General features: G+C 44.8%; 1 protein-coding gene across 1 annotated transcript; it reads left to right on the top strand.

The window, feature by feature from the left end:
* Window position 1: 1 nt before the first annotated feature.
* Window positions 2–27,855, top strand: N6AMT1 (N-6 adenine-specific DNA methyltransferase 1). The gene is made up of 7 exons (XM_040350532.1): window positions 2–102; window positions 15,048–15,179; window positions 15,263–15,349; window positions 15,438–15,528; window positions 22,270–22,353; window positions 23,217–23,358; window positions 26,971–27,855. Exons 2-7 carry the CDS (start codon window positions 15,055–15,057, stop codon window positions 27,081–27,083), a joined length of 642 nt encoding a protein of 213 aa, XP_040206466.1. The 5' UTR covers window positions 2–102; window positions 15,048–15,054; the 3' UTR covers window positions 27,084–27,855.
* The last annotated feature ends 143 nt before the right edge of the window (window positions 27,856–27,998 follow it).

Raw genomic sequence — 27,998 nt, 5'->3', positions numbered from 1 at the left:
GCGACGATTCACTGGGGTCCAATAGAAAACAGCGGCTGACGATTTGTAAGGCTGGGCAGTGCGCATCTCCTCACTAGGCGCCTGGACCGAGGCAGCATGAAGGTGTGTGACAGTGTCAGGAGGACTCTGAGGGGATAGTAGAGGCGACTGTGTGCGTGCCCTGTGAAGTACCAACCATGACAAGAACACGGGTACCTCACACTGCAGACATGGCATGTTCTCTCTGATTTCCAGTCACCAGGATAATTCTTATCCCAGAGGCAGCCCACAGTGGTTTTCTGACAAATCTGAGGTGACATGCCTTCTGCAACGTCTGTGGTGGGAGACTTGGAGTGGCAGTGCCAGGACAGGCGCATTTCAAAGCATGCCCCCCCCCCCCCCCCCTACTGTTTTAATTTGGTGCTACAAAAAGTGAGGGGTAACTAAATTCTATTCTGCAGTTTGTCCCTTTTTATAAAGGCCCCACAAGCATGTTTTCAATGCAAACCTCCCCCCCCCCCCCCTATTTTTATTTTTTAACAAAAAAAATGCGGTTGCAAGGCGGAGCTTCCTAGTCTGCGGCTGGTCTTCATCCTCGTGGTGTCTTCTGGGGAATGGGGCGCTCTGCCTTCTGGGAACTGTGTGTATCCCAGAGAGCAGCCGCCCATTCACAAAGGGCCTCGGGGGGGCCCACATCGTGGGCGCCTAGGACAGGTAAGTGTTCTTATTAAAAGTGAGCAGCTACAGTGTTTGTAGCTGCTGACTTTAAAAAAAAAAAAACTAAATTGCTGGTGGAACCACGCTTTAAAGGAACTAAACTCTAAAATATTTCCCTTCAATGGTCCGATGCCAATGAGATTCCTTATGAGGCGTGGGATGACATAATTTGTGTGCATTCGCAGGTGTTCAGTCATGCTGGCACACGGGCACAGTGCCAAAATGTTTTCTGAGCTGCACATGTGCATCTCTGTGTCTATTCTAAGACGGAGCAGGTAGGTAGGTTTCTTCTGCACTAAATAGCTTCTCTCTTCTTTTTCTTCCCCTTTTTTATTTATTATAAGACTTTAGTTCTGCTCTCGTTGTTGTTGTGATAGACCGTCTAGCACCCAACATGGATGCTTCCGTCACGATATAGCTTCCTCCAGTCTGGGACCAAATATTATAGCTACATATTGCACCCAAGATACTAGATGGCATAAACATTAACCACTTGCCGACTGCTGCACGCCGATATACATCGGCAGCGGTGGGCAAATGGGCGTACCTGTACGTCCCCTTTAAATAGCGGCATTGTGGGCGCGCGTGCTCCGTGAGCATTCCCGCGGACTCGCTGTCTGCCGGGGCCCGCGATCGCGTCACGGATGTAAACAAGGCATTTTCCTGTTCTGCCTGGCAACGTGACAGGGATCTAGTGATCTCTGTCATGTTGTTGTGAGACCATCACTAGAACACACTTGATCGCCCCCTAGTGTTTAACCCTTTCCCTGCCATTTACACAGTAACCAGTGCATTTTTATAGCACTGATCGCTGTATAAATGACAATGGTCCCAAAATAGTGTCAAAAGTGTCCGCCATAATGTCAGTCACGATAAAAAAATAAAATAAAATCGCAGATCGTCGCCATTGCTAATAGTAAATGATAATAAAAAAAACATTATAATAAAAATGCTATAAAGCTATCCCCTATTTTGTAGATGCTATCACTTTTGCGCAAACCAATCAATATATGCTTATTGCAAGTTTTTTGTTTAAAAATAATTATATGTAGGATACATATCAGCCTAAACTGAGGAAATATATATATATATATATATATATATATATATATATATATATATATATATATATATATATATATATATAAATGTATATCTATCTCTCTCAAGGCTCAAAACAATTTTTATTTTTTCAAAATTGTCGCTCTTTTTTTTTTGTTTATAGTGCAAAAAATAAAAAGCGCAGAGGTGATAAAATACCACTAAAAGAAATCTCTATTTGTGGGGGAAAAAGGGACATCACTTTTGTTTGGGTGCAACGTTGCACGACCGTGTAATTGTCAGTTAAAGCGACGTAGTGCCGATTCGCAAAAAGTGCTGTGGTCAGGAAGGGGGTACATTCTCCAGGGCTGAAGTGGTTAAAGTAGTTGTAAAGTCAGAAGGTTTTATATCATTGTGCATTAAGAAAAAAAGCCTTACTTAAATGGGCCCCATCTCTCTCCAGCAATGTCTACAAGTGCCTCAACTGTCTGAAACTCTCCTCCTGATTGGCTGAGACAGCAGCGGCGCCATTGACTCCCGCTGCTGTCAATCAAAGTTGGTTAGCCAATCAGGAGAAAGAGGGGACAGGGCTGAACCAGGAAATAACAAAAGAAAGTGGCGGCACTGACCAGCATAAATATATTAGTTTTATTTCAAATCCATTAAAAATGAGGATACGGCCGGCGCACATCTCATGTGACTTTAGCAAACGCATTTCACACACCTGTGCTTTGTCATTGCTGAGCCGGGACCCGTGTCTGAATGGACACAGGAAGCTGTGACTTGGCTCAGCTGCCCTCATGTGGGGGCACTCAATGAGAGGGAGGGGCCAGGACCACTGCATAGAGGAGGTAAGTATAATATGTATGTTTTTATAGAAAAAGAAAATCACTTCAAAGTGTTTTGTCATTTGGCTCCTCCCTCCTGTTCAGTGTTCCCACAGCAACAGCTTGCTAAGGGGGCAATCGAGCCGAGTCACAGTTCCCCCGTATCTATTCAAACATGCAGCCCCAACCCTGCCCCCTCTCTTTCCTGATTGACTAGCTGACTTTGGCGGCAGCCAATGGCACCGCTGCTGTGTCTCAGCTAATCAGGGAGGGAGAATCTCAGACGGCTAAGAAACCTGTGGACATTACTGGAAAAAGAGGAACCTGAGGGAAGTGTTAGGGGGGCTGCTGCACGCAGAAGGCTTTCTATCTTAGGGCCAGTTCACACACCATGCACTCCAGTGCGTTTTTGTTTTTTTTAAACGCATGGATAGTATGTTTTTATCATTTTCAATTACATAATTTATACCAGTGGTTGCAGTTCCAGTGTGTTCCAGCAAAAAAAAGTAGAACATGCTACATTTTTTCTACACTGGGCTGTACTGGATCGCTGTAAAATGCATCAGAAACGCACTGGAACACACATGTCCCTATTTAAGGTTAAGAAAAAAAGAGGTGGAAAAATACACTGGACAGCATCAAAAATGCACAGGAATGCATCTAAAACACGCATACAGAAAACACATCCATACTGCGTTTCTATGTTGTGAACTGGCCCTCAATCTATAGAGTGCATTAAGATAAAAAACCTTCTGCCTTTACAACTACTTTAACCACTTCCATACCAGGTACTTACGCAGCTTCCCGCCCAAGCCAATTTTCAGCTTTCAGCACTGTCGCACTTTGAATGGCAATTGCGCGGTCATGCTACACTGTACCCAAACAAAATTGGCGTCCTTTTTTCCCCACAAATAGAGCTTTCTTTTGGTGGTATTCGATCACCTCTGCGATTTTTTTTTTTTTGCTCAACAACTAAAAAAAGGCTGAAAATTTGGAAAAAAAATTACGTTTTTATTTTTTTCTGTTAATTTTTTTGTAAATAAGTTTTCTCTTTCAATTACGGGCACTGATATGGCGGCACTAATGGGCACCGATGAGATGGCACTGATGGACATCGATGAGGTAGTACTGACGGGCACAGATGAGGTGGCACTGATTGGCGGCGCTGGTATGCGACACTGATGGGCACACATAGGCGGCACTGATGGGCACACATAGGCGGCACTGATGGGCACACATAGGCGGCACTGATGGGCACACATAGGCGGCACTGATGGGCACACATAGGCGGCACTGGGCACTCATGGGCGGCACAGATGGGCACTCATAAGCGGCACAGATGGGCGGCACTGATGGATACTTATGGGTGGCACAGATGGGCACTGATAGGTGGGCACTGTGGGGTGGCACTGATGGACACTGGGGTGGCGCTGATGGACACTGGGGTGGCAGCACTTATTTTTGCCAGGTTGCCAGTCAGTGCCCATTTGTGGGCACTGACTGGCATCTTTTTTCTTTATGCTTTTTTTTTTTATTTTTTTTTTAGACTTTTTTATTTTTTTATTTTTTTTGCCATTTTTTTATTTTTTGCCCTCCCTGGTGCTCCAGGGTGGGCATCCCTGGTGGTCCAGTGTGGCGATCCGAGGGGGGGCTGCGCTGATAAACAATCAGCGCTAACCCCCCCTGTCAGGAGAGCCGCCGATCGGCTATCCTCTACTCGCGTCTGTCAGACGCGAGTGAGGAAGAGCCATCGACGGCTCTTCCTGTTTACATCGTGATCAGCCGTGGTTGGACACGGCTGATCACGTGGTAAAGAGTCTCCGCCGGAGGCTCTTTACCGAGATCGGAGATGCAGGGTGTCAGACTGACACCCCGCATCACCGATCGCCGCGATGCGCGCCCCCACGAAATCCTGCAGGACGTTCTAGAACGTCCTGTCAGGATTTCATAACCACTTCCCGGACGTAAATCGGCCATAGGCCGGGCGGGAAGTGGTTAAGTTAATTATCCACTTGCCTACTGGGTACCTTTACCCCCCTTCCTGCCTAGGCCAATTTTCCGCTTTCAGTGCTGTCGCACTTTGAATGGCAATTGTGCGGTCATGCAACTCTCTACCCATATGATTTTTTTTTTCACACACATAGAGCTTTCTTTTGGTAGTATTTAACCACTTCCATACCAGGTACTTACGCAGCTTCCCGCCCAAGCCAATTTTCAGCTTTCAGCACTGTCGCACTTTGAATGGCAATTGCGCGGTCATGCTACACTGTACCCAAACAAAATTGGCGTCCTTTTTTCCCCACAAATAGAGCTTTCTTTTGGTGGTATTCGATCACCTCTGCGATTTTTTTTTTTTGCGCAACAACTAAAAAAAGGCTGAAAATTTGGAAAAAAAATTATGTTTTTATTTTTTTCTGTTAATTTTTTTGTAAATAAGTTTTCTCTTTCAATTACGGGCACTGATATGGCGGCACTAATGGGCACCGATGAGATGGCACTGATGGACATCGATGAGGTAGTACTGACGGGCACAGATGAGGTGGCACTGATTGGCGGCGCTGGTATGCGACACTGATGGGCACACATAGGCGGCACTGATGGGCACACATAGGCGGCACTGATGGGCACACATAGGCGGCACTGATGGGCACACATAGGCGGCACTGATGGGCACTCATGGGCGGCACTGGGCACTCATAGGCGGCACAGATGGGCACTCATGGGCGGCACTGATGGATACTTATGGGTGGCACAGATGGGCACTGATAGGTGGGCACTGGGCATGGATGGGCACTGTGGGGTGGCACTGGGGTGGCGCTGATGGACACTGGGGTGGCGCTGATGGACACTGGGGTGGCGCTGATGGACACTGGGGTGGCAGCACTGATTTTTGCCAGGTTGCCAGTCAGTGCCCATTTGTGGGCACTGACTGGCATCATTTTTTTTTTCTTTATGCTTTTTTTTTTTCTGTCATTTTTTTTTTTTTGCCCACCCTGGTGCTCCAGGGTGGGCATCCCTGGTGGTCCAGTGTGGCGATCCGAGGGGGGGCTGCGCTGATAAACAATCAGCGCTAACCCCCCCTGTCAGGAGAGCCGCCGATCGGCTATCCTCTACTCGCGTCTGTCAGACGCGAGTGAGGAAGAGCCATCGGCGGCTCTTCCTGTTTACATCGTGATCAGCCGTGGTTGGACACGGCTGATCACGTGGTAAAGAGTCTCCGCCGGAGGCTCTTTACCGAGATCGGAGATGCAGGGTGTCAGACTGACACCCCGCATCACCGATCGCCGCGATGCGCGCCCCCACGGGCGCGCGCGGCATGAAATCCTGCAGGACGTTCTAGAACGTCCTGTCAGGATTTCATAACCACTTCCCGGACGTAAATCGGCCATAGGCCGGGCGGGAAGTGGTTAATCACAACTGGGTTTTTTATTCTTTGCTAAACAAACAGGTAATTTTCCCCTAATCGTCTTTCAGGACAGCCACCTGAGAGACCTTGGCTCCTCCCCTCTGTTGGAAACACCGCGCCAGCCCATAAATTTCCTCCTCCCCTGCTCGTCCTCAGTTATTTGTGTTTCCTCCAGAGGGGAGACACCATAGGAACAAGCCAGGAGAGCCAAGGGAGGCTCAGGCAAGACGGTCCTGAAAGGGAGCAGGGGCTCTCTGGACTAAAAAAGACAGGTACTAACCTGAAAAACAGCCACCCTCACATCCCTGAGCGCAGGTGTAAGTCGGGGGGGCTCCGGTTTATGTATGCACCGAGTGCGGTGCGAGGAGGTACAGCCAGCGTCCTAGACCCAGCGTGTGTGGCTGCCGGAGGAATGGGGATTCCAGACGCGCAAGCCACGCTGTGTACTAGGACCGCTCGGAGCCGATGGCGGGTGACGTCATTCAGGCACGGGGGCGGGTACTTCCGGGTTCGCGGCTTCCGGTTCCGGGCGCGAAACTCAAAAACGGAGCCAGGCAATGGCTGGAGGGAGCTGCATAGACGCTGTAGAGACAGCACACGCGGCGCTGGTGACACAGACATGTCGGAAGCAGAAGGGAAAGATGTTGCTCCAGCCACAGCAAGGTAAGGGGAACCTAGGGTGGATTTCCCCTCTCCTAAGAAATAGCTCACCATCCCTCTACACCCCCCAGGGTAATAGGGAGGGGGAGGTGGGTTAACCCCTCAGTGTCAGAGGGTGATTCATAGGGCCCCTAGTGTGGTAAGCCCATATGAAGACACTGCGCACCTGCTGTGAGCAGGGGGAAGGCTACGGTACTAATCATGGGGTATATATTTTCACTTGTGTCTTTCAGAAAACTGACAAAGACAAGAATACCCACAGTACAAAGAAAAGATGTCCATCCTGTAAAGTCACACTTAGGGAGTCATGGAAAAAGGCTATTTGTAGCGACTGTATTGATAAGTTAGTACAGGAGCACACTGCGGAACAAAGTGATTTGGCATCATCAGTTAAAGAACTTTCTAACACCTTTGGGTCATTCAAAACATTTTTTGAAAACTTCCAGATCCCGCAGCTTCAGTCAGCTCCTCCTGTACAGGCAACAACGTTAGTCCCGGGAGTAAGACCTTCCACTAGTGCAGGCCCTTCAAGAGTTCCTAGTGAGGAGCTAGAAGAGGAACCTGACAGCGCAGTGTCCGGTTCACAGGAATCAGAGGAGGAGGCTCGGGAAGGTGATTCCAGGAAGCCCTCCCGGTACAAGCTCTCCTTGGAGGATGTAGATCACTTATTGGAAGCTATTTATGCCACTCTGGGTATTCAAACAGAGAAAAAACCATTATCATTGCATGACCAAATGTATGAGGGTTTAGGCGACCAGGAAATTTCCCAGTCCATGATGTCTTGATCGAAGCAATTAAAAAAGAATGGCAGGAACCAGAAAGGAAACCATTCTTTTCCAAAGCTTTGAAAAGACGATTTCCATTTTCGGATGACCCATCCTCAATTTGGAATAAAACACCAAAGCTGGATGCTGCCTTTTCTCAAGTTTCAAGGCACACAGACCTAGCTTTTGAGGACATGGGCATTCTATCCGAACCTATGGATAAGAAAATGGATTCATTACTAAAAAAGTCCTGGGACTCCACGCTGGGTAGTTTGAAACCAGCAATGGCAGTCACGGTGGTAGCCAGGAACATGGAATTTTGGCTGAACCAGATTCAGGAGCACATTGAGGAGGAGACGGCAAAAGACCAAATCCTAGCCTCATTTCCCACATTGTTGAGAGGCATAGCTTATATTGCAGACGCCTCAGCTGAACTGGTACGGATGGCAGCTAGATCGTCTGCATTAGCTAACTCGACCAGGAGGGCCTTATGGTTAAAGACGTGGCAGGAGGACTGCGCGTCTAAAACCAAATTATGCGGCATCCCATTTACAGGGGACCTGCTCTTTGGGCCGGGATTAGAAAAAGTGCTGGACCGTACAGCGGACAAGAAAAAAGCGTTTCCGCTGAAACGCAAAGCACCCTGGAGTCAGCCACAGCAGACCAAAAAGAGACAGAACAAATTTAATTGGGTACCAAAAAGCCCCTGCTTCACACCCAAGGTAGACAATCAAAAAAGACCCTGGGCCCAGAAAGGGAAAGGCAAAGCAGGAGCTATTTTTCGTGCTCCTGAACAAGCCTATGATAAGAAATGACAGATTGCTCACAGTGGGAGGAAGACTGGGGGACTTCCTCCCTCAGTGGGAAAAGGTGACTTCCAATCGATTCATATTGAGGATCATAAAGGAAGGTTATCATCTAGAATTCTCCAGAACACCCCCAAAGAAGTTTTATTTAACAAAACTTCCGAAGGACAGAAGAAAGGCCGAAGGGTTAATGAGAGCCCTGGAGGATCTCAAGAAACAAGAGGTAGTAGTGGAGGTCCCCAAAAAAGAAAGGGGACTTGGGTTCTACTCCCACATTTTTGGAGTACTAAAACCCACGGGGAAGGTCAGACCAATCTTAAACCTAAAACCCCTCAACCTATCCATAACCTACAAGAGGTTCAGAATGGACTCCATTTACTCAGTGAAAGCCCTACTACCTCCAAACTGTTTCCTGGTCTCCTTAGATCTAAAGGACGCCTACTTACACGTTCCAATACACAGGGACCACCAACAGTTCCTGAGATTGGCGATAGAGACGGGAAACAGAACCTTACATTTACAATTCCAGGCCTTACCCTTCGGCCTCTCTTCCTCACCCAGAATCTTCACCAAGATTCTGGCGGAAGCCCTGGCACCCTTGCGAGTCCAAGGCATTTCCATCATTGCATATCTGGACGATCTGCTGCTGTTCGCAGAAACCCCAGAGAGGTTGCAAAAGAACCTCGAGACCACACAGATCTTTTTGAAAGATCTAGGGTGGTTAATAAATGTGGAAAAGTCAAATCTAAAGCCCACACAACAGATAACATACTTGGGGTACGTGATAGACTCTGTGCAGCAAAGGATTTTTCTACCCAAAGAGAAGATAGAAAAAATCCAAAAAGAAACAAAGGCAATTCAGGTGAATTCACCATGTACCATCAGACAGATCATGTCAACACTGGGGTTGCTAACATCAGCAATCCCAGCTGTTCAATGGGCAGCCTTACATTTCCGACCGCTGCAAATGTTCCTTCTAGAGGTTTGGGACCACAGGCAGGAGTCCTTAGACACCCAGGTTCGAATACCGACACAGGTAAAAAGAACCCTTTGGTGGTGGAGGACGGTGGAAAACTTGACCATGGGTCGGCTGTGGACACTTCCCATTTCCCAAATCCTTACCACGGACGCAAGTGGGATAGGATGGGGAGCACATCTAGGCTCCCAAGTAACCCAAGGGATTTGGAAAGGGGAAGAGAGGAGGAGATCCTCCAATTGGAAAGAATTGAAGGCAGTGGGGCTTGCACTTCAATTCTTCCAGGGACAACTGAAGGGACATCATGTTCAAATAAGATCCGACAACGCTTCAGTTATTGCCTATGTAAACAAGCAGGGTGGAACAAGGAGCGGAACCCTGTGGGCATTAGCGAAAGAAATCCTGACATGGGGAGAAAGGAATATTCTCTCGCTATCAGCAATCCACCTAAAAGGGGATTTAAACACAGTAGCGGATTTCCTCAGCAGAATTCAGCTGAAGGAAAGCGACTGGGAACTAAATCAGGAGGTGTTCAGGCAGATCACACTAAAATGGGGAACACCTCAAGTGGATTTATTCGCATCCAAGAAGAACAAAAAGGTCAAGACCTTCTTCTCACTAAACAGAGAGGACGGAGCAATAGGAGTGGATGCTTTAGCACAAAGGTGGACTTTCAGGACATGTTATGCCTTTCCTCCACCCGTATTAATTCCACAAGTGTTACGGAAACTGCGTGCAGAGAACACCAACCTGATTCTCATAGCACCTCACTGGCCCAGGAGACCGTGGTTCTCTATACTGAAAGAGCTAGCTATAGAACCCCCCTGGTTGTTGCCAGTCCAGGAGGATCTACTCTCCCAAGGCCCAGTATACTGCCCCCAAGTGGAAAAGTGGAACTTGGCCGCGTGGTTTCTGAGGAGCAACTGCTGAAAGCAAAAGGTTTCTCAAACCACTTAATTGCGACTCTACTGAAAAGTAGAAAGATAGAGACACGCAAAATTTATGAAAAGGTATGGAAGTGCTTTGGCAAATGGTGCACAGAAAACTCCTTTAATACACAGAGTTCAGTGGCCGTCCTAGAGTTTTTACAAAAGGGAGTAGAAAAAGGACTAAGCCTTAGTACGCTAAAAGGTCAAGTATCCGCACTGTCAGTGTTCCTAGAGGAAAGGCTAGCATCTGACCCATGGATAGTCAGATTCTTCAGATCCTTGAGCCGGCAGAGACCTATTCAAACCTCGGTCTTTCCGAAATGGGACCTGTCCTTGGTACTACAAGCTTTGACATCCAAACCTTTTGAGCCTTTGGAAGATTGCAATCTAAAGACGCTGACACTAAAAGCAGTCTTTTTGGTGGCAATCACCACTGCAAGACGGGTCTGTGAGTTAGAGGCCCTATCGATCAGACCCCCCTTTTTTCAGATCTTCGCAGATCGTATAATTTTTAAGTTGGATCCGGGATTCCTGCCTAAAGTAATCTCAAGGTTCCATAGAGAACAAGAAATTATATTACCTTCATTTTGTCCGAACCCTTCCAGAGAACAGGAAGTGAAATTCCATAGCTTAGACGTCAGGAGATGCGTCTTACATTATTTAGAAGTGACTAAAACTTTAAGGAAAACGGACTCTTTATTTATTTTGCATTCTGGAGCTAGACAAGGACATAGAGCTACCAGGCGCACTATAGCTAGATGGTTAAAAGAAGCCATTGAACAAGCTTACAGTTTAGGAGGCATACCGATCCCAGAGGGTATCAAAGCGCACTCCACAAGGTCTATGGCAGCCTCACAGGCAGAGAGAGCTGGAGCAACGCCGGAGCAGATCTGTAAAGCGGCGACACAACTGGGGGAGTACAACTGGGGGGGTCTGTAGTGGAGAAAGATCTGGGGGTTTTAGTTGATCATAAGCTCAATAATGGCATGCAATGCCAAGCTGCGGTTTCCAAAGCGAGCAAAGTCCTTTCTTGTATTAAGAGAGGTATGGACTCCAGAGACAGAGATATAATTTTGCCCCTGTACAAATCATTAGTAAGACCTCATCTGGAATATGCAGTTCAGTTTTGGGCACCAGTTCTCAAAAAGGATATAGGAGAACTGGAGAAAGTGCAGAGAAGAGCAACCAAATTGATAAGAGGCATGGAGGAGCTCAGCTATGAGGACAGATTAGAGGAACTAGATTTATTCACTCTTGAGAAGAGGAGAATAAGGGGGGATATGATCAACATGTACAAATATATAAGAGGTCCATACAGTGAACTTGGTGTTGAGTTATTCACTTTACGGTCATCACTGAGGACAAGGGGGCACTCTTTACGTCTAGAGGAAAAGAGATTTCACCTCCAAATACGGAAAGGTTTTTTCACAGTAAGAGCTGTGAAAATGTGGAACAGACTCCCTCCAGAGGTGGTTCTGGCCAGATCAGTAGATTGCTTTAAGAAAGGTCTGGATTCTTTCCTAAATGTACAGAATATAACTGAGTACTAAGATTTGTAGGTAAAGTTGATCCAGGGTAAATCCGATTGCCTCTCGGGGGATCAGGAAGGAATTTTTTCCCCTGCTGTAGCAAATTGGATCATGCTCCGCTGGGGTTTTTTGCCTTCCTCTGGATCAACTGTGGGTATGAAGTTGGGTGTATAGGATTTTACTGTGTTTTTTTTATTTTGTTTTTTGTGGTTGAACTGGATGGACTTGTGTCTTTTTTCAACCTGACTAACTATGTAACTAACTATGTAACTATGACATGGTCCAGTTTTGCCACCTTCGTAAGACACTATAGGGTGGATCTTTGGTCAGCTAAGGATCAGACCTTTGGACGTAAGGTCTTACAAGCTGTGGTCCCGCCCTAGGGTAAGTGCTCGGTTATCCTCTCAGGTGGCTGTCCTGAAAGACGATTAGGGGAAAAACGAAGTTACTTACTGGTAACGTTCTTTCCCGTAGTCTTTCAGGACAGCCGGGTAACCCATCCAAAGGTATGTATAAGATTTCCTTACAGGAATTGTGATATGGTTAACGATGTGTATCATGTTTTCTTGTGTCTCCCCAGCAACTGGAGGTGCTCTAAAAGAACTGAGGACCAGCAGGGGAGGAGGAAATTTATGGGCTGGCGCGGTGTTTCCAACAGAGGGGAGGAGCCAAGGTCTCTCAGGTGGCTGTCCTGAAAGACTACGGGAAAGAACGTTACCAGTAAGTAACTTCGTTTTTTCTTCTTCACTGATGTGCACTCATAGGTGGCACTTGTGAGGCAGCACTGTTAGGAGGCACTGATTGGCAGTACTGGTGGGCACTGTAAGGACTGCACTGATAATCAGTGCCCTGATTCAGTGTAGATGCCCCTTTAACCTCTTGCCAACCAGCCGCGGCAGGTTGGCTTGGCAAGGCGAATCGCCGCAGGTGTACGTCGGTTCATGCGCGAGCATCTGTGGGTGGGCGCTCCAGGAACTTAATGTCCACTGGCCAATGGGCCTGCGATTGTTACCCGCAGTGACAGAACGGGGATCTGCCATCGTAAACAAGGCAGATCTCCGTTCTGAAGGGATCACACTAAGATCCTGTCTTTCTGCTATGCAGGAAAACACATCTGTGTGTTGTTCCTGGCAGCCCATCCCCCATACAGTTAGAAACACACCCAGGGAACACATTTAACCCCTTTATCGCCCCTGATGTTAACCCCTTCCTTGCCAGTGTCAGTACAATATCAGTGCATATTTTAAGGACTGATCCCTGTAATAATGTCACTGGTTCCCAAAAAAGCATTAAAAGTGTCAGCTAGGTGTCCGATCTGTCCCCCGCAATGTCGCAGTCCTGCTAAAAATCGCTGATCACTGCCATTACTAGTAAAAATATATATATATATATATATATATATATATATATATATATATATATATATATATGTTATAAATCTTTTCCCTATTTTGTAGACGCTATAGCTTTTGCACAAACCAATCAATTTACTCTTATTGGGATTTTTTGTACTAAAAATATGTAGCAGAATACATAGTGGTCAAAATATATGAAGAAATTCAATGCGACTTTAGTGTTCAGACTCTCAAACTCTCAATTCGCATCTTATCAATGCAACAGTCAGTCGCGTCCAAAGTTGCAATGGAAATCGCAGGACTTTGGAGTCGCACAAGTGTGATTGGAACCTAAATGAATGCAGAGAAAGGCCCAAACTGATAGTTCAGTCCTGCAGATTACACAGGGAGAATCGTCGGGCCTCCGTGACAACCAGGCGCAAGGCTTTGCTTTGCAGGAGCAAAACGAGGGATATTTACTGAGGCCGGGTTCACACATGTGCGGTGCAAATAGCAGCTCCGGTTGCGAAGATAAAAATCAGTTCATCGTTTTCTCAGCGTTTTAGCTGCGAATCAGCTGACCAGGGAGAGAATTTGTGTTCAGAATGGAACCATTCCCATTGAAGATTATGTGCCTGCAATTTGCACCACACTGCCTAGAAAACGCACACGTATTTTGTGCGATGTGGATGCAGCGCACATTTGTGAACCAGACCCATTGAAGAGAAAATATTTTCAAATGTTCTGTGAATTGATTGTGGTTTAAGCCGCATCCAATTCGCTTATGTGTGAACCCAGCCTAAAACTGGTGCACACAGAATCTGGTGCAATTTAACAACTAAGCCTTGCACAATGCAAGAGAGAGGCAGGCAACACATCGCCCAAAGCAGGTCTCTGGTGGTCAGATAATGCAGGGTGGTCATTTTTAATGCTGGACATTCAGGCTTCATGTAGGACAGGAGATGAGCAGGCATGGTGTGGTTATGTGGCTTCATATAGGAAAGCCAATAGACGGGCACAGCAAGGTGCCCCACATGACATGCACAAGGCTTTGTCAGCGAGTGTATATACACAGCTCATCTGGGAATGTATGCTGACAGGTGGCAATAGAGGGTCCTTCTAAGAAGAAAGCAGGGACACAGAAAGCGAGACAGACTGGATTTTAAACAGTATAGACACTTATTTTTGATGTTTACCTGCAAAAAGGGGCAGCCTGAAGTGATCTAGCAGGACTTCTTTTTCTGACTAAAGACCCACTTTAAACTACAATAGACAGCGGATGGGAGTGTGTGCATGCCACAGTCGCGATGCTTTGTGCCCGGCAGGCAGCAAGGCCAATGAATGCTACACATTCAAGCAAATGGGTGAAGTGCCTTGCAACTACATGCAATGCACACAGTTGCTGTGCGTTTGTTGGTGAAAATGGGGTTAAAAGGAGGTGAGGAGGCATCACATTGCTTCTTCACCACCTGCCAGTAGCCTCTGAAGCGCTATTTAATGCATATCAGACTTTGGAGAAAAGGAAGCTTTAGATACACGTCTACATCTATGCTAAGGCAGGCCAGGAAAGAAATTTGTACTATTCCCCCATCAACACAGTTTGTGCCGACGGGAATCCCTCCTGCCAAGACATTGTATTCTCCTAGGGTGGGCAAGAGAAGTATGTAATTATTGCTAACAGCTATAGCAGACACTAGCGATAATCACAAATAAATCTGGTAGGCTGTTTGTACCCACGTGGATCGATCAGCTTGGTACATTCAGCCTGCTCATACACTGTTCGAATCGCAGGAATCCAGTTTTGTCTATGCCCTGCCCAACTGTATAATAAACTAAACTGGAGCTGGGAACTATTTTCCAGCTAAACCATTGGGGAGAAAGGAAGAGCACGGATCTGGGTGCACTTTCTCTACTTTTGTTTAAAAGTTTTGCCATTACCCGGTGTTCTTGAGGAAGCTGCAAGTGTTGGACAGATTTACAATTTTGTTCAAGGACAATATTGCATGAAGAATACTTAATAAGATATTATTGGTCTTATGAAGCGCAGATTTAATTGTTTCTTTTAAAACTATTTTCCAGTTAAGCTATGCACCCTACTCCTGTATATTCACATGTTGGCCGCGGAGAATTTTCGGAAGTCTATGAACCAGCAGAAGATACATTTCTACTTATTGATGCTTTGGAAGGAGAAGTTGATGAGCTCGCAGCTCGGTAATTTGCTAAGCCGCTCATGAAACCATGCTGGCCATTCTGGGCCTGTTCATAACCATTCACTTGGTATTTGTCTTTTACAGGGTTGAGCTCTGCCTTGAAATTGGCTGTGGGTCTGGTGTTGTGTCAGCATTTGTAGCATCAATTATTGGACCAAAAGCTCTCTATCTGTAAGCGGCTTGTTCAATTTTTTTTTTTTTTTTTAACCTGCTGTTATGAATAGGGATAATGATTGCATTGTGGGTTTTTTCATTTCAGATGTACTGATGTTAATCCCTTGGCAGCTTCATGTACCCTTGAGACGGCACGCACCAACAAAGTACTCATTGAGCCAGTTATAACTGACCTGGTAATGTGTTTATGTGATATATACATTCTGCAAGTGTAATATTTATAAAAGGTGCATTTGCTCTGTAAGGTTTTTTATAAGGTGCACATACTAGAAATGGCATATTTCATATCCTTGCAGGTGGGACAATAGAAATACAATAGCTTGTTGCAACATAGTTATTTTACACAGTGAAGAAACATTGCAGGAAATTAAAGCGGGAGTTCACCCAATTCGTTTTTTTTTCTCTTTTCCCCTTAGCTTCATGCTCGTTTTGTCTAGGGGAATCGGCTATTTGTTTTAAAATATGATCCGTACTTACCCGTTTTCGAGATGCATCTTCTCCGTCGCTTCCGGGTATGGGTCTTCGGGAGCGGGCGTTCCTTCTTGATTGACAGTCTTCCGGGAGGCTTCCGACGGTCACATCCATCGCGTCACTCGTAGCCGAAAGAAGCCGAACGTCGGTGCGGCTCTATACTGCGCACCGACGTTCGGCTTCTTTCGTAAAATCATGACGCGATGGATGCGACCGTCGGAAGCCTCTCGGAAGACTGTCAATCAAGAAGGAACGCCCAGTCCCGCAGCCCATACCCGGAAGCGGCGGAGAAGATGCATCTCGTAAACGGTAAGTACAGGTCATATTTTAAAACAACTAGCCGATTCCCCTAGACACGAGCATGAAGCTAAGGGGAAAATGTATTCGCTATGGGTGAACCTCCGCTTTAATGCTAGAGCAAGTTAATGGAAATATTGCATGAAGTAGTTTCTTGGAGGTATTGTGAAAAGTATTCCTGCCTTCCACAAAGCAGACTGAGGATTTAAGTTTTTTTGTATTTTATGTAATTGTTTTCTATGTACTAAAATTTCCTCTACCACATACACAAAGGTTTGAATCATTTAGGAAGGACTGTAAACTCTAAAATTCTGCAGGTGAAAGACTGACATCTTACATGCTTAGTTTTGAAACTTATTTAGTGTAGATGTCACTTGTTTGTTGTCTCCACAGTGTGCTTCATTCAGAAGTAGTTGTAAACTGGGATTAGTGAAAGGTTTACAAAGGTGATTAGGTGGTGGAATAATTTTCAGGAAACCATTAGTGTATTGACAAGTAGCCCTGCCTGTCGTGTAGGAGAATGGTGTTTCACTGGCCATTGTTTTTTTCTCAAATCGCCTTTCAGGACAACCTTGGAGAGAGCGCAGCTCCGCCTCTTCTGTAGGAAACACCCACAGGCTTTAAATCCCTCCTCTTCCACCATGGCTTCAGTTATTGTGTTTCCTCCGCCATGGTGAAAGCATCAGGTTGGAGCCAGGGAGCTGCGTTCTCTCCAAGGCTGGAGACAGGCTTTTCCCTCATTGTTTTACCTTTTTTGTAAGGTGGTGACTGAACCATCCCAGCTCCTCCGCTGTACCTTTAAGGGGGGATGCTCCGGAGCCCTCTGGTCTCGCCTGCTCACGGGAGCTTTAGGATCCATAGGGGACGCTGCGTCTGGTGCCCGGAGTCCGCAGGTTTTGACCCCGGTGGTCGGGCAGGTATCGTTTCTTTCAAGAAACATGTCCTGCATGTCGGTTCCGGGTCCCGGTCTGGCGGGTGACGTCACGCCGGCGACACGGCGTTTCCTGTGGAGGCGTGGCGCTCCTGGCGCCTGGAACGCAGGGACTGGAGGGCGGGTTCTCTGACCGGCGCTTCCGTTTCCGGCTCCTATTGATGACGCGGAGCCCGGGAAACTCAAAAGCCCAGCATTTTCCTCTACAGCTGTCTCTCTGCAATGGAGGAAAGAGTTACAGCGATGGCGGATGCAGGCGCCGTCAGCACCGGTCAGGCCCAGGTAAGAGGGGTACAATGGTGCCTTTATTCTTATCCTTATGGGCTTACTATTGTGTTTGGTTGTTTTCCTCCTTATGGGAGCCTGCTCTGCTCTGATGGAAGCCTATGCTGGGCCATCTAGCAGAAACTCTGGTGGTTGCTCTGTTATATCTTTCTTCTTAAAAGGGACAATTTTTCACTCTGGTGGTGGTATTAGCACGGTGGTGGTTTCCCTTGCTTAGCTAATAGAGCTTTGATTTAAGTCAGTTTAATTTCTCGTTTCAGGAGAAAACTGCTAGTAAATCTAAACCAGCAAATCCACCAAGCCAAAGGAAATGTCCTTCCTGTAAAAACCCTTTGAGAGACTCTTGGCAGAAAGCCATGTGTAGATCATGTATTAAAGACCTAGTTGAAGAGGAATCTTCTCAACAAATTAAAGAATTATTTTCATCTGTCAAGGAACTCTCGGACTCACTTAGTTCAGTGAAATCTATGCTAGTACAGAGTGCGGTCCATACTGAGCCCCAGCAACCACCAGCAAGCCCAAGAGCTTCCACCTCCAGGCCGGTAGTGGTGGACTCTGGGGATGAGGGGACAAGTACTCTTCCATCACTTGTAGACTCTGAGGAAGAGGAAGAAGAGGATGCAGGCAGAACCTCTAAATATAAATTATCCCTGGAGGATGTGGATGAACTTTTAGGTGCAATCTACACTACCCTTGACATTCAGGAGGAAAGAGTACAACTATCAGTCCATGATAAAATGTACCAGGGTATGGATGACTCCAAACATAGAGTTTTTCCTGTTCATAAAGTGTTGTCTGACACAGTTAAGAAAGAATGGAAAGACCCGGAAAAAGGTCCCTTCCTTCCTAAATCTCTTAAGAGAAGATTTCCCTTTGAAAACAAAAACTGAGGTTTGGAATAAGAAACCTAGAGTGGATGCTGCCTTTTCACAGGTTTCTAGAAGGACAGATCTGGCCTTTGAAGACATGGGGGTCTTGAAAGATGCGATGGACAAAAGAGCAGATGCTCTCCTTAAAAAAGCTTGGGACTCCGCATCCGCCAGCCTTAAACCAGCCATGGCTTCCACGGTGGTAGCAAGAAACCTGGAATGCTGGGTAGAGAAACTGAAGGGCCACATTGAAGCAGGCACCCATAGGAAAGACCTTTTAGACTCCTTTCCTCTAATCCTTAATGCAATTAAATATATGGCTGATGCATCAGCCGAATCAATTAAAATGGCAGCCAGATCCTCAGCACTTGTCAATTCGGCTAGGCGTGCAGTCTGGCTAAAAACGTGGTCAGGGGATACAGCCTCAAAGATTAAACTTTGTGGCATCCCTTTTTCAGGGGATTTTCTTTTTGGGCCAGACCTGGAAACAGTCTTAGATAGAACGGCCGATAAAAAGAAGGCTTTCCCAGCCAAGAAGAAACAGACGTTTAAAAAGAATTTTCGTGCTGTTCAACAACCCTACAAAAATAGAGAAGATGTCAACAAAAAACGTTGGATTCCTCAAAAGGGTAGGGGAAGAGGTGGGGTTCTCTTCAGATCTCCTCCAGATCAAACCCCTAAAGACAAATGACGTAACTACTCCAGTAGGGGGAAGACTGTCATCCTTTCTCCCTCAGTGGAGTCAAATATCCACAAGTCCTTTCGTGAAGAACATCATTTCACAAGGTTACAAACTGGAATTCTCGGAATGTCCGCCAAGCAGGTTTTACATTACAGCCCTTCCAGGAGACCAAGAAAAGGCTTCGGCCATGATGAACCTTTTACAGGATCTGATTCAACAAGAAGTCATTGTCCAGGTCCCGAAACAGCAGGAGGGTCGGGGGTTTTATTCCCATATATTTCTTGTAAAAAAACCTTCAGGCAAATACCGGTTGATTCTGAATCTAAAGATCCTGAACAGATCAATACGGTACAAACACTTCCGTATGGACACAATTTACTCCATCACAAAACTGTTGTCTCCAGGTTGCTTCATGGCATCCCTGGACCTAAGGGATGCCTATTTACATGTGCCAATAGCATCAGCCTCCCAAAAGTTCCTTCGCCTGGCCATCAATCTGGGAACATCAGTATGGCATCTCCAATTCAGGGCCCTACCATTTGGCCTGTCATCTTCCCCCAGAGTTTTCACAAAGATTATGGCGGAAGCCCTGGAGCCTCTAAAACTGAGAGGGATCTCGGTCGTGCCATACCTGGACGACCTATTATTCTTCGCAGATTCCAGGGATCAGCTTGTGACGAACCTCCAAACGTCACAGACTCATCTCAAAAATCTAGGTTGGATTTTGAACTTAGAAAAATCGCATCTAGATCCCTCTCGGGAGATGAGGTTTCTGGGCTACACCCTAAACTCAGTAGTGCAAAAAGTGTTCCTGCCTCAGGAAAAGATAGACAAAATCTTTTCAGCAGTGGGTCAGATCCAGACGAACCTTTCAGTAACAGTCAGAACAGTTATGTCAGTTCTGGGCCTTCTTACAGCTACAATTCCGGCAGTCCAGTGGGCAAGACTGCACTCCAGACCACTTCAGAAAAACATCTTGCAGGTCTGGTCACACCAGATGCCGTTCGAGAAGCGTTTCAGACTTTCTGCGAAAGTGAAACGAGCACTATGGTGGTGGAGGGACCCTTCCAATCTAACGAAGGGTCTCTCATGGTTTTTTCCCCTGGACAAGCGTCTAACAACCGACGCAAGCTCCTGGGGTTGGGGAGCCCACCTGGAGGGTCAAACCGCTCAAGGCACGTGGTCAAAAATAGAGGCAAGAAAATCGTCAAATTGGCGAGAATTGAAAGCCATTCATTTGGGTCTGATAGCTTTTCAACAGGAGGTCAAAGGACATCATGTACAGATTCTGTCAGACAATACGACAGCAGTGATCTATGTGCTAAAACAAGGGGGAACCAGGAGCCAAGGGCTCATGGACTTAGCCAATCAACTTCTGTCATGGGCGGAAATAAATGTGGCCTCCCTATCGGCAGTCCACCTGAAGGGATCACAAAATCTCCTAGCAGATCTGCTAAGCAGAAAAAGAGTGGTGGAAGCAGAATGGAGTCTGAACCAGGAGGTGTTCGATATAATATCGGGGGAATGGGGACATCCCCAAGTGGACCTATTTTCAAGTCAACAAAATGCGAAGGTCCAGGAATTCTTTTCGATTCACAGAATGGATCAGGCAGTGGGGATAGATGCCCTGGCACACCCATGGAATTACCGGCTGTGTTACGCCTTTCCCCCTTTTCCACTAATCCCTCTGGTCCTAAGGAAATTCAGGGAGGAAAACACCAACTTGCTCCTGATCGCTCCTTTTTGGCCAAAAAGGCCTTGGTTTGCAACACTTTTGAACCTGGCCTCAGAACCTCCCTGGAGATTACCATACAGGAAGGATCTATTGACACAGGGCTCTGTGTGCCATCCGGAAGCAAGCAGGCTACATCTAACTGCTTGGTTTCTGAAGAAGACCTTCTAAAATCTAAAGGACTTTCTGATAAAGTAGTTAAAACTCTACTATCAAGTAGAAAAGAGGTAACTAGGTCCATCTACCTCAAGGTATGGAAGAAATTTAACTCTTGGTGTTCTTCCAAAAGTTTCGAAATCAAGAGTACTATCTCAGTTCTGGAATTTCTCCATGAAGGAATGGAGAAAGGTCTAGCGGCCAGCACCCTGAAAACACAGGTAGCGGCTCTCTCAGTTTATCTTGAAAGATCTTTATCCAAAGAGACTTTAATTTCTAGATTTTTTAGGGCTCTGGCTCGAAATAGACCGATAGCCCTCAAAGTTTTCCCTTGTTGGGACTTATCTATTGTTTTGCAAGGTCTCACGGGAGCTCCGTTTGAACCTTTACAGAGTGCATCATTAAAAAGTTTAGTTCTCAAAACAATTTTTTTAGTTGCCATTACATCAGCAAGGAGAATCAGTGAGCTCCAAGCTCTAGCAATTAAGGAACCCTTCCTTAGAGTTTTGCCAGACCGAGTGGTCCTTCAAACGGATCCAGCCTTCCTTCCGAAAGTGGCCTCAACTTTCCATCGGTCGCAAGAAATAATTCTACCAACATTTTCCTCAGTTCCGGCTAATGCAGGAGAAGAAGCTTTCCATACACTGGATGTAAGGAGATGTCTGTTACAGTTCCTTTCCGTCACCAAGGAGTTCAGGAAATCAAACGCTCTTTTTGTGGTTTTCTCCGGTTCCCGAAAAGGGGAAAAAGCTTCTAAGAGTACGCTCGGTAGATGGCTTAGACAAGCAATTTCTGAAGCCTATCAAGCAAAAGGAGAAGTTCCTCCTTCTGGGATCGCTGCTCACTCGACAAGGTCAACCGCAGTTTCCTGGGCCGAAAGGGCCGGTGCTACGCCTGATCAGATCTGTAAGGCTGCTACTTGGTCCAGTTTCTCAACTTTTATTCGGCACTACAGGTTGGACTTACTGTCGGCCGCAGATCAAGCCTTCGGCAGGAAGGTACTGCAGGCAGTAGTCCCACCCTAGGGTAAGTTACTTGGTTATCCTCTCCAAGGTTGTCCTGAAAGGCGATTTGAGAAAGGCCTAGTTAGACTTACCGGTGACGGTATTTCTAAGAGCCTTTCAGGACAACCGCTATTTCCCTCCCTAAATGTGTATAAAAAAGTAAAGTATGTATCTATCATGGTGTTGTGGTTCTCTGTGCTTTGTTTTCCAGTGCCGGAGGCCACACAATAACTGAAGCCATGGTGGAAGAGGAGGGATTTAAAGCCTGTGGGTGTTTCCTACAGAAGAGGCGGAGCTGCGCTCTCTCCAAGGTTGTCCTGAAAGGCTCTTAGAAATACCGTCACCGGTAAGTCTAACTAGGCCTTTCCATTTTGTACACATCCTAGTTTGGCCTTTTAGGTGTGCAATAAGTGATCTATAAACACATCACTAGTATTGTTGTCTTTGTACATAGCACTAATAAAATAAGGTGTTCTTTCTTTTTACACAGGCCAGTGGGCTTTTACCAAGGCTGCAGGGCCAAATCGATCTTCTTTTGTTTAATCCCCCTTATGTGGTCACACCTTCAGAGGAAGTAAGTGTTATCAGTGTAAAGTCCTGTGTCTTTCTGCTGCTCCGTTCTTCTATTATCAGCCTGATAACTCCTGACAAGTTCTCCCTCACATATGATAAAAGCAGCCTGAGTTTTGTGTTGGGGAGGATGCTATAAATAGATTAGCAGAGCCCTGAACCATTCAAGGATCAGCTCTGAAAGTCTGAAGAGGTGCTTAAGTGGAAATATAATTACAAATATACCAAAAGTGACTCCAGCTATTTACTGATAAGGACACATGGCCATGATTGAAGGTTGAACCATATATTGCACAAGGGGTTCCTTACTTTTAGAGCAATAACAATGTTGAACTTCCTCCCCCAGGAAGTGGTAGTAGCTGAGAACGTTGAAAACTTCCAAAAACTATTAGATGTCTTCCTCTGGAAGCGGAATATACAGAGCTATGGGAAATGGAGAATAACACATGCACACATGGAACTGGATGGAACTGTGTCCTTTATTCAACCTTATAAACCTCAGTAATTGCGTAACTGTACTATATACTGGCCACTAATTGTTTTGCTCTGCAAAAACTTTATTTTGGCAACCAACATGTTAAATACAATTTTAGAGCATATTATATTACATTTTACTATATTATCAAAATGACTCAAACTATACAAAAACAACTGTCCAGTAGTTTGTAAATCAAACCTCTGTGCTTTGTAGTAAAATGTGGGGAAAAGGGGACTGGTCCCATCTGCTCTTCTTAGTTTCTTGTACTGTCACTTCTGTTGATACTTTCATTTATGTTTGCTATCTATTGCTTGAAAAAGATGCAAATAAACAGATACAATTAAAACTGCAGTTTGATGTTCTTAATCTATATCCTTTATGTATTCCAGGTAGGAGGTAATGGAATACAAGCTGCCTGGGCAGGAGGTAAAAATGGTCGGGAAGTTATGGACAGAATTTTTCCCCTGGTTCCTAAGCTTTTGTCTCCTAAAGGCTTCTTCTACCTTTTAGTACTAAAAGAAAATAATCCAGGTGAGATCATTTATAGTACTTCATGTTATGACAATAAATATATGGCAGTGGTTGATTTATTAAAAACTTGCAAAGAAGCAGAGCTGCTGCCCAGCAAACAAACAAAAATTCTAAAGTGGTTGCTGTTGGCAAATGCTCAGCTTTTGCAGTAAAGACTAAACGTCATCTTTATAGGCATTAAGCTTTGTTCACTGGAGACTGATAAATTGGTGAAAACTAGCTTGAAATGGGTAGGAATTAATGGCGTTGTATATATTTTCCATAGTGCTGATGGCACTGGATAAAGCGGTATTTGTTCTATTATTTACTATTCAGAAAATATTAAATACTTTATTGTTCGTAATTGAACTGATGTCCCTGCCAGGCTTCCAAACCTCTGGCTGGGCAGAAACACAGGGAAAACAGACTCCCCAACATCACTAGAAAGTGAGTGGGATCCACTCCAGGGAAGAGTGTTATGGAGACAGTGCATTCCAATAGAAGCGGATTAGGAGAGCAGGGCCATCCTAATCTCCTTGTATTGAATTGTATTGTAACTGTACTGTCTTTGCAAAGCGATGCACAGATTGTTGGAATTATATAAATCCTATATTAAATCGCATTGTGCACTAAATATTATTATTATTTTACAGGATTTTTAGCGCGCCAACCGTTTGAATGGTGGTTAACCACTTAAGGACTGACCCTGTTTCTGAGATTTGTTGTTTACAAGTTTAAAATCACTTTTTTTTTTTTTCTTGCTAGAAAATTACTTGGAACTAATATATATATATATATATATATATATATATATATATATATATATATATATATATATATATATATATATATATATATATATTTAGTTAGTAATGCGAGAGGAGACTGAAGGAGTTGGGTGAGGAGTAGACAGATTTGGGTTTCATCAGTGTATAAGTGGTATTGGAAGCCGTGAGCAGGTATCAAGTGAAGAGATATGATTTGCGTCTCCCATGTGGGAACACGGTGTATGCAGCAGTATTCAGGTATATAATTGGATACAGTACACACCTTTCTTGAGGCAATTGCATGTTCAAATTCATATATACAGGGAGTGCAGAATTATTAGGCAAGTTGTATTTTTGAGGATTCATTTTATTATTGAACAACAACCATGTTCTCAATGAACCCAAAAAACTCATTAATATCAAAGCTGAATATTTTTGGAAGTAGTTTTTAGTTTGTTTTTAGTTTTAGCTATTTTAGGGGGATATCTGTGTGTGCAGGTGACTATTACTGTGCATAATTATTAGGCAACTTAACAAAAAACAAATATATACCCATTTCAATTATTTATTTTTACCAGTGAAACCAATATAACATCTCAACATTCACAAATATACATTTCTGACATTCAAAAACAAAACAAAAAAAAATCAGTGACCAATATAGCCACCTTTCTTTGCAAGGACACTCAAAAGCCTGCCATCCATGGATTCTGTCAGTGTTTTGATCTGTTCACCATCAACATTGCGTGCAGCAGCAACCACAGCCTCCCAGACACTGTTCAGAGAGGTGTACTGTTTTCCCTCCTTGTAAATCTCACATTTGATGATGGACCACAGGTTCTCAATGGGGTTCAGATCAGGTGAACAAGGAGGCCATGTCATTAGATTTTCTTCTTTTATACCCTTTCTTGCCAGCCACGCTGTGGAGTACTTGGACGCGTGTGATGGAGCATTGTCCTGCATGAAAATCATGTTTTTCTTGAAGGATGCAGACTTCTTCCTGTACCACTGCTTGAAGAAGGTGTCTTCCAGAAACTGGCAGTAGGACTGGGAGTTGAGCTTGACTCCATCCTCAACCCGAAAAGGCCCCACAAGCTCATCTTTGATGATACCAGCCCAAACCAGTACTCCACCTCCACCTTGCTGGCGTCTGAGTCGGACTGGAGCTCTCTGCCCTTTACCAATCCAGCCACGGGCCCATCCATCTGGCCCATCAAGACTCACTCTCATTTCATCAGTCCATAAAACCTTAGAAAAATCAGTCTTGAGATATTTCTTGGCCCAGTCTTGACGTTTCAGCTTGTGTGTCTTGTTCAGTGGTGGTCGTCTTTCAGCCTTTCTTACCTTGGCCATGTCTCTGAGTATTGCACACCTTGTGCTTTTGGGCACTCCAGTGATGTTGCAGCTCTGAAATATGGCCAAACTGGTGGCAAGTGGCATCTTGGCAGCTGCACGCTTGACTTTTCTCAGTTCATGGGCAGTTATTTTGCGCCTTGGTTTTTCCCACACGCTTCTTGCGACCCTGTTGACTATTTTGAATGAAACGCTTGATTGTTCGATGATCACGCTTCAGAAGCTTTGCAATTTTAAGAGTGCTGCATCCCTCTGCAAGATATATCACTATTTTTGACTTTTCTGAGCCTGTCAAGTCCTTCTTTTGACCCATTTTGCCAAAGGAAAGGAAGTTGCCTAATAATTATGCACACCTGATATAGGGTGTTGATGTCATTAGACCACACCCCTTCTCATTTCAGAGATGCACATCACCTAATATGCTTAATTGGTAGTAGGCTTTCGAGCCTATACAGCTTGGAGTAAGACAACATGCATAAAGAGGATGATGTGGTCAAAATACCCATTTGCCTAATAATTCTGCACTCCCTGTATTTGTTTTTCAATCATTTTGGTGTCACTCGCACCATAGTGTTTGCGCTAAGGTCTTTAACTATCTTTGATTATATAAATCCTGTAAAAAAAAAAAAAAAAAAAACATTTCCAATTCATGCTGAATCGGCTGACATTTGAGCCATAGGTTCCCCCATAGGCACCATGCAGTTTAGTCAACAAGTTTCCACTATAATTTTGTTAAACAGTGACTTAATCTAGTCGCGGTTTGAGTATTCCGACAGCCCTGGGTGGTGGCTGTCTGAAAACATAAGCCTGCAGGAAAACATCCTCCATTCACACTTTTTAGCATTGTATGTGTATAACTAGGTAGGGAGACCGCCGCTCCAGGTGAGCACAGGCAGATAATCAATGTCCACTCAGGAATCACACGGGTGCTGGCAATGCATAGAATTAAGCAGGTGGGAAAATGGATGGACAGCCGCACTCCAAAAAGTCTTGTTGAAAAAAGACGTGCTCTTTATTGTAAAAAGGAAAAAATGCACAGCACACAACAGCATACAGTGGGATAGACAGCTGACGCGTTTCGCATTAACAACTAATGCTTAGTCATTGCCCGGGATCAATGCTCACCAAACACTAAATTAGCAGAAGGGGCCCAAAGGGTGGCGCTCAGGAGCTAAAATTCCTTGTAGTACGTCACTATGTTCGTGGCACGACAATTTGTGTAACGTTAATATGAAAGACAAAATCCTGGCACACGCCCTTTTGACAAAAAACAGATGCTTGGTTGGCCAACAATCCTATCGTGTGTGAGACTTTAGTTTTTATTTTTACATCACAGAAGACAAAGCCCTAATTAAGTAGAATATCTATTATGGTTTTGCATACATTTGCTGCGATTTATAAAAGTCACACTTGTGATTTGCATTACAGCTGTCTAGCATTGCATATAAATATATTATTCTGTCCTTGAACATAAAACAAAATATGTTTTTTTTTTTTTTTGTGTATTTTTTAGATGAGATTGTGGAACAATTGAAGTCATATGGATTACAAGGATCTGAATTGCTTTCTAGAAAAGCAGGGAGAGAACATCTGCTTGTTCTTAAATTCTGGAGGTCTCCACAATGACATGAACATTCAGTGCCATGTACTGGGTTTCCTCTGTGAGGAAGATCAAATATTTTCTGGAAACCTACATAATTGTATGTATGAACCCACAGGATCCTACATTAACATTTCGATACCCCATCACTTGTTCTTGCTTCCAGTAACCTCAATGAGCTCTCTGTGCCACTCAACAGTGTCAGTATTCTGACTGCCAGTCCAGTAATTTTTTCCTCTAGAAGAATACCTCTTTCACAAGCTGTGTACCCTAAACTGGAAATGATCAGCCCCCTACATTTACTGGCTGGCATTGTACTACACTTAAAATCCATGTTGGCTAATCTGAAAGTTGGACAATTTTCCAGCACCTGCTGAGTGGTGATCAGAATAAGAAATTAAGAGAAATCATGTGAATGGACAGGATGAAAACACTGAAATCCTCCCAAGGGGACTCATAACTTGAACTAAAAAAAATCAACCGGAGTTAGGATTTTAGACTGCTAAAAACAAACGTGCACCTATTGCTGGGAGCTATGAAGGCCAATGGCAAGGTTTGGTTAGTAAAGTGTCTGGGATCGGAAGGCAACATACAATGGATACTCTTTTCTGTGGGTGTTTTATGTGACCCCCCCCCAATTGAAGGTAGAATACCCCATTTAAAAAGGAACTCCAAAAAGAGTGCTGTGGCTATGTACAACATCTAAACTGTGTGTCTATAATCTTAGCCTCAAAAGGTTTCCATGCTGCTTCCAGACCCCCTTAGTTTCTGGAATTAAAGAATACATTTCCTTGGGCTCATTAAGGTTTTTTTTTTTGTGCATAATGTATTTTACCAGCTGCTTTATATATACTAAAATAAAAAAGTGAGCATTTCTTAATGAACTATGTAACCTCACATACATGCTATATATACACAGCAATAAATATGCTGCCTCCAAT

This window comes from Rana temporaria, chromosome 4, assembly GCF_905171775.1.
Source record: "Rana temporaria chromosome 4, aRanTem1.1, whole genome shotgun sequence".
Lineage (NCBI taxonomy): Eukaryota > Metazoa > Chordata > Amphibia > Anura > Ranidae > Rana > Rana temporaria.
The sequence above is the reverse complement of the archived record's forward strand: the minus strand, read 5'-3'. Positions and strand labels throughout refer to the sequence as shown.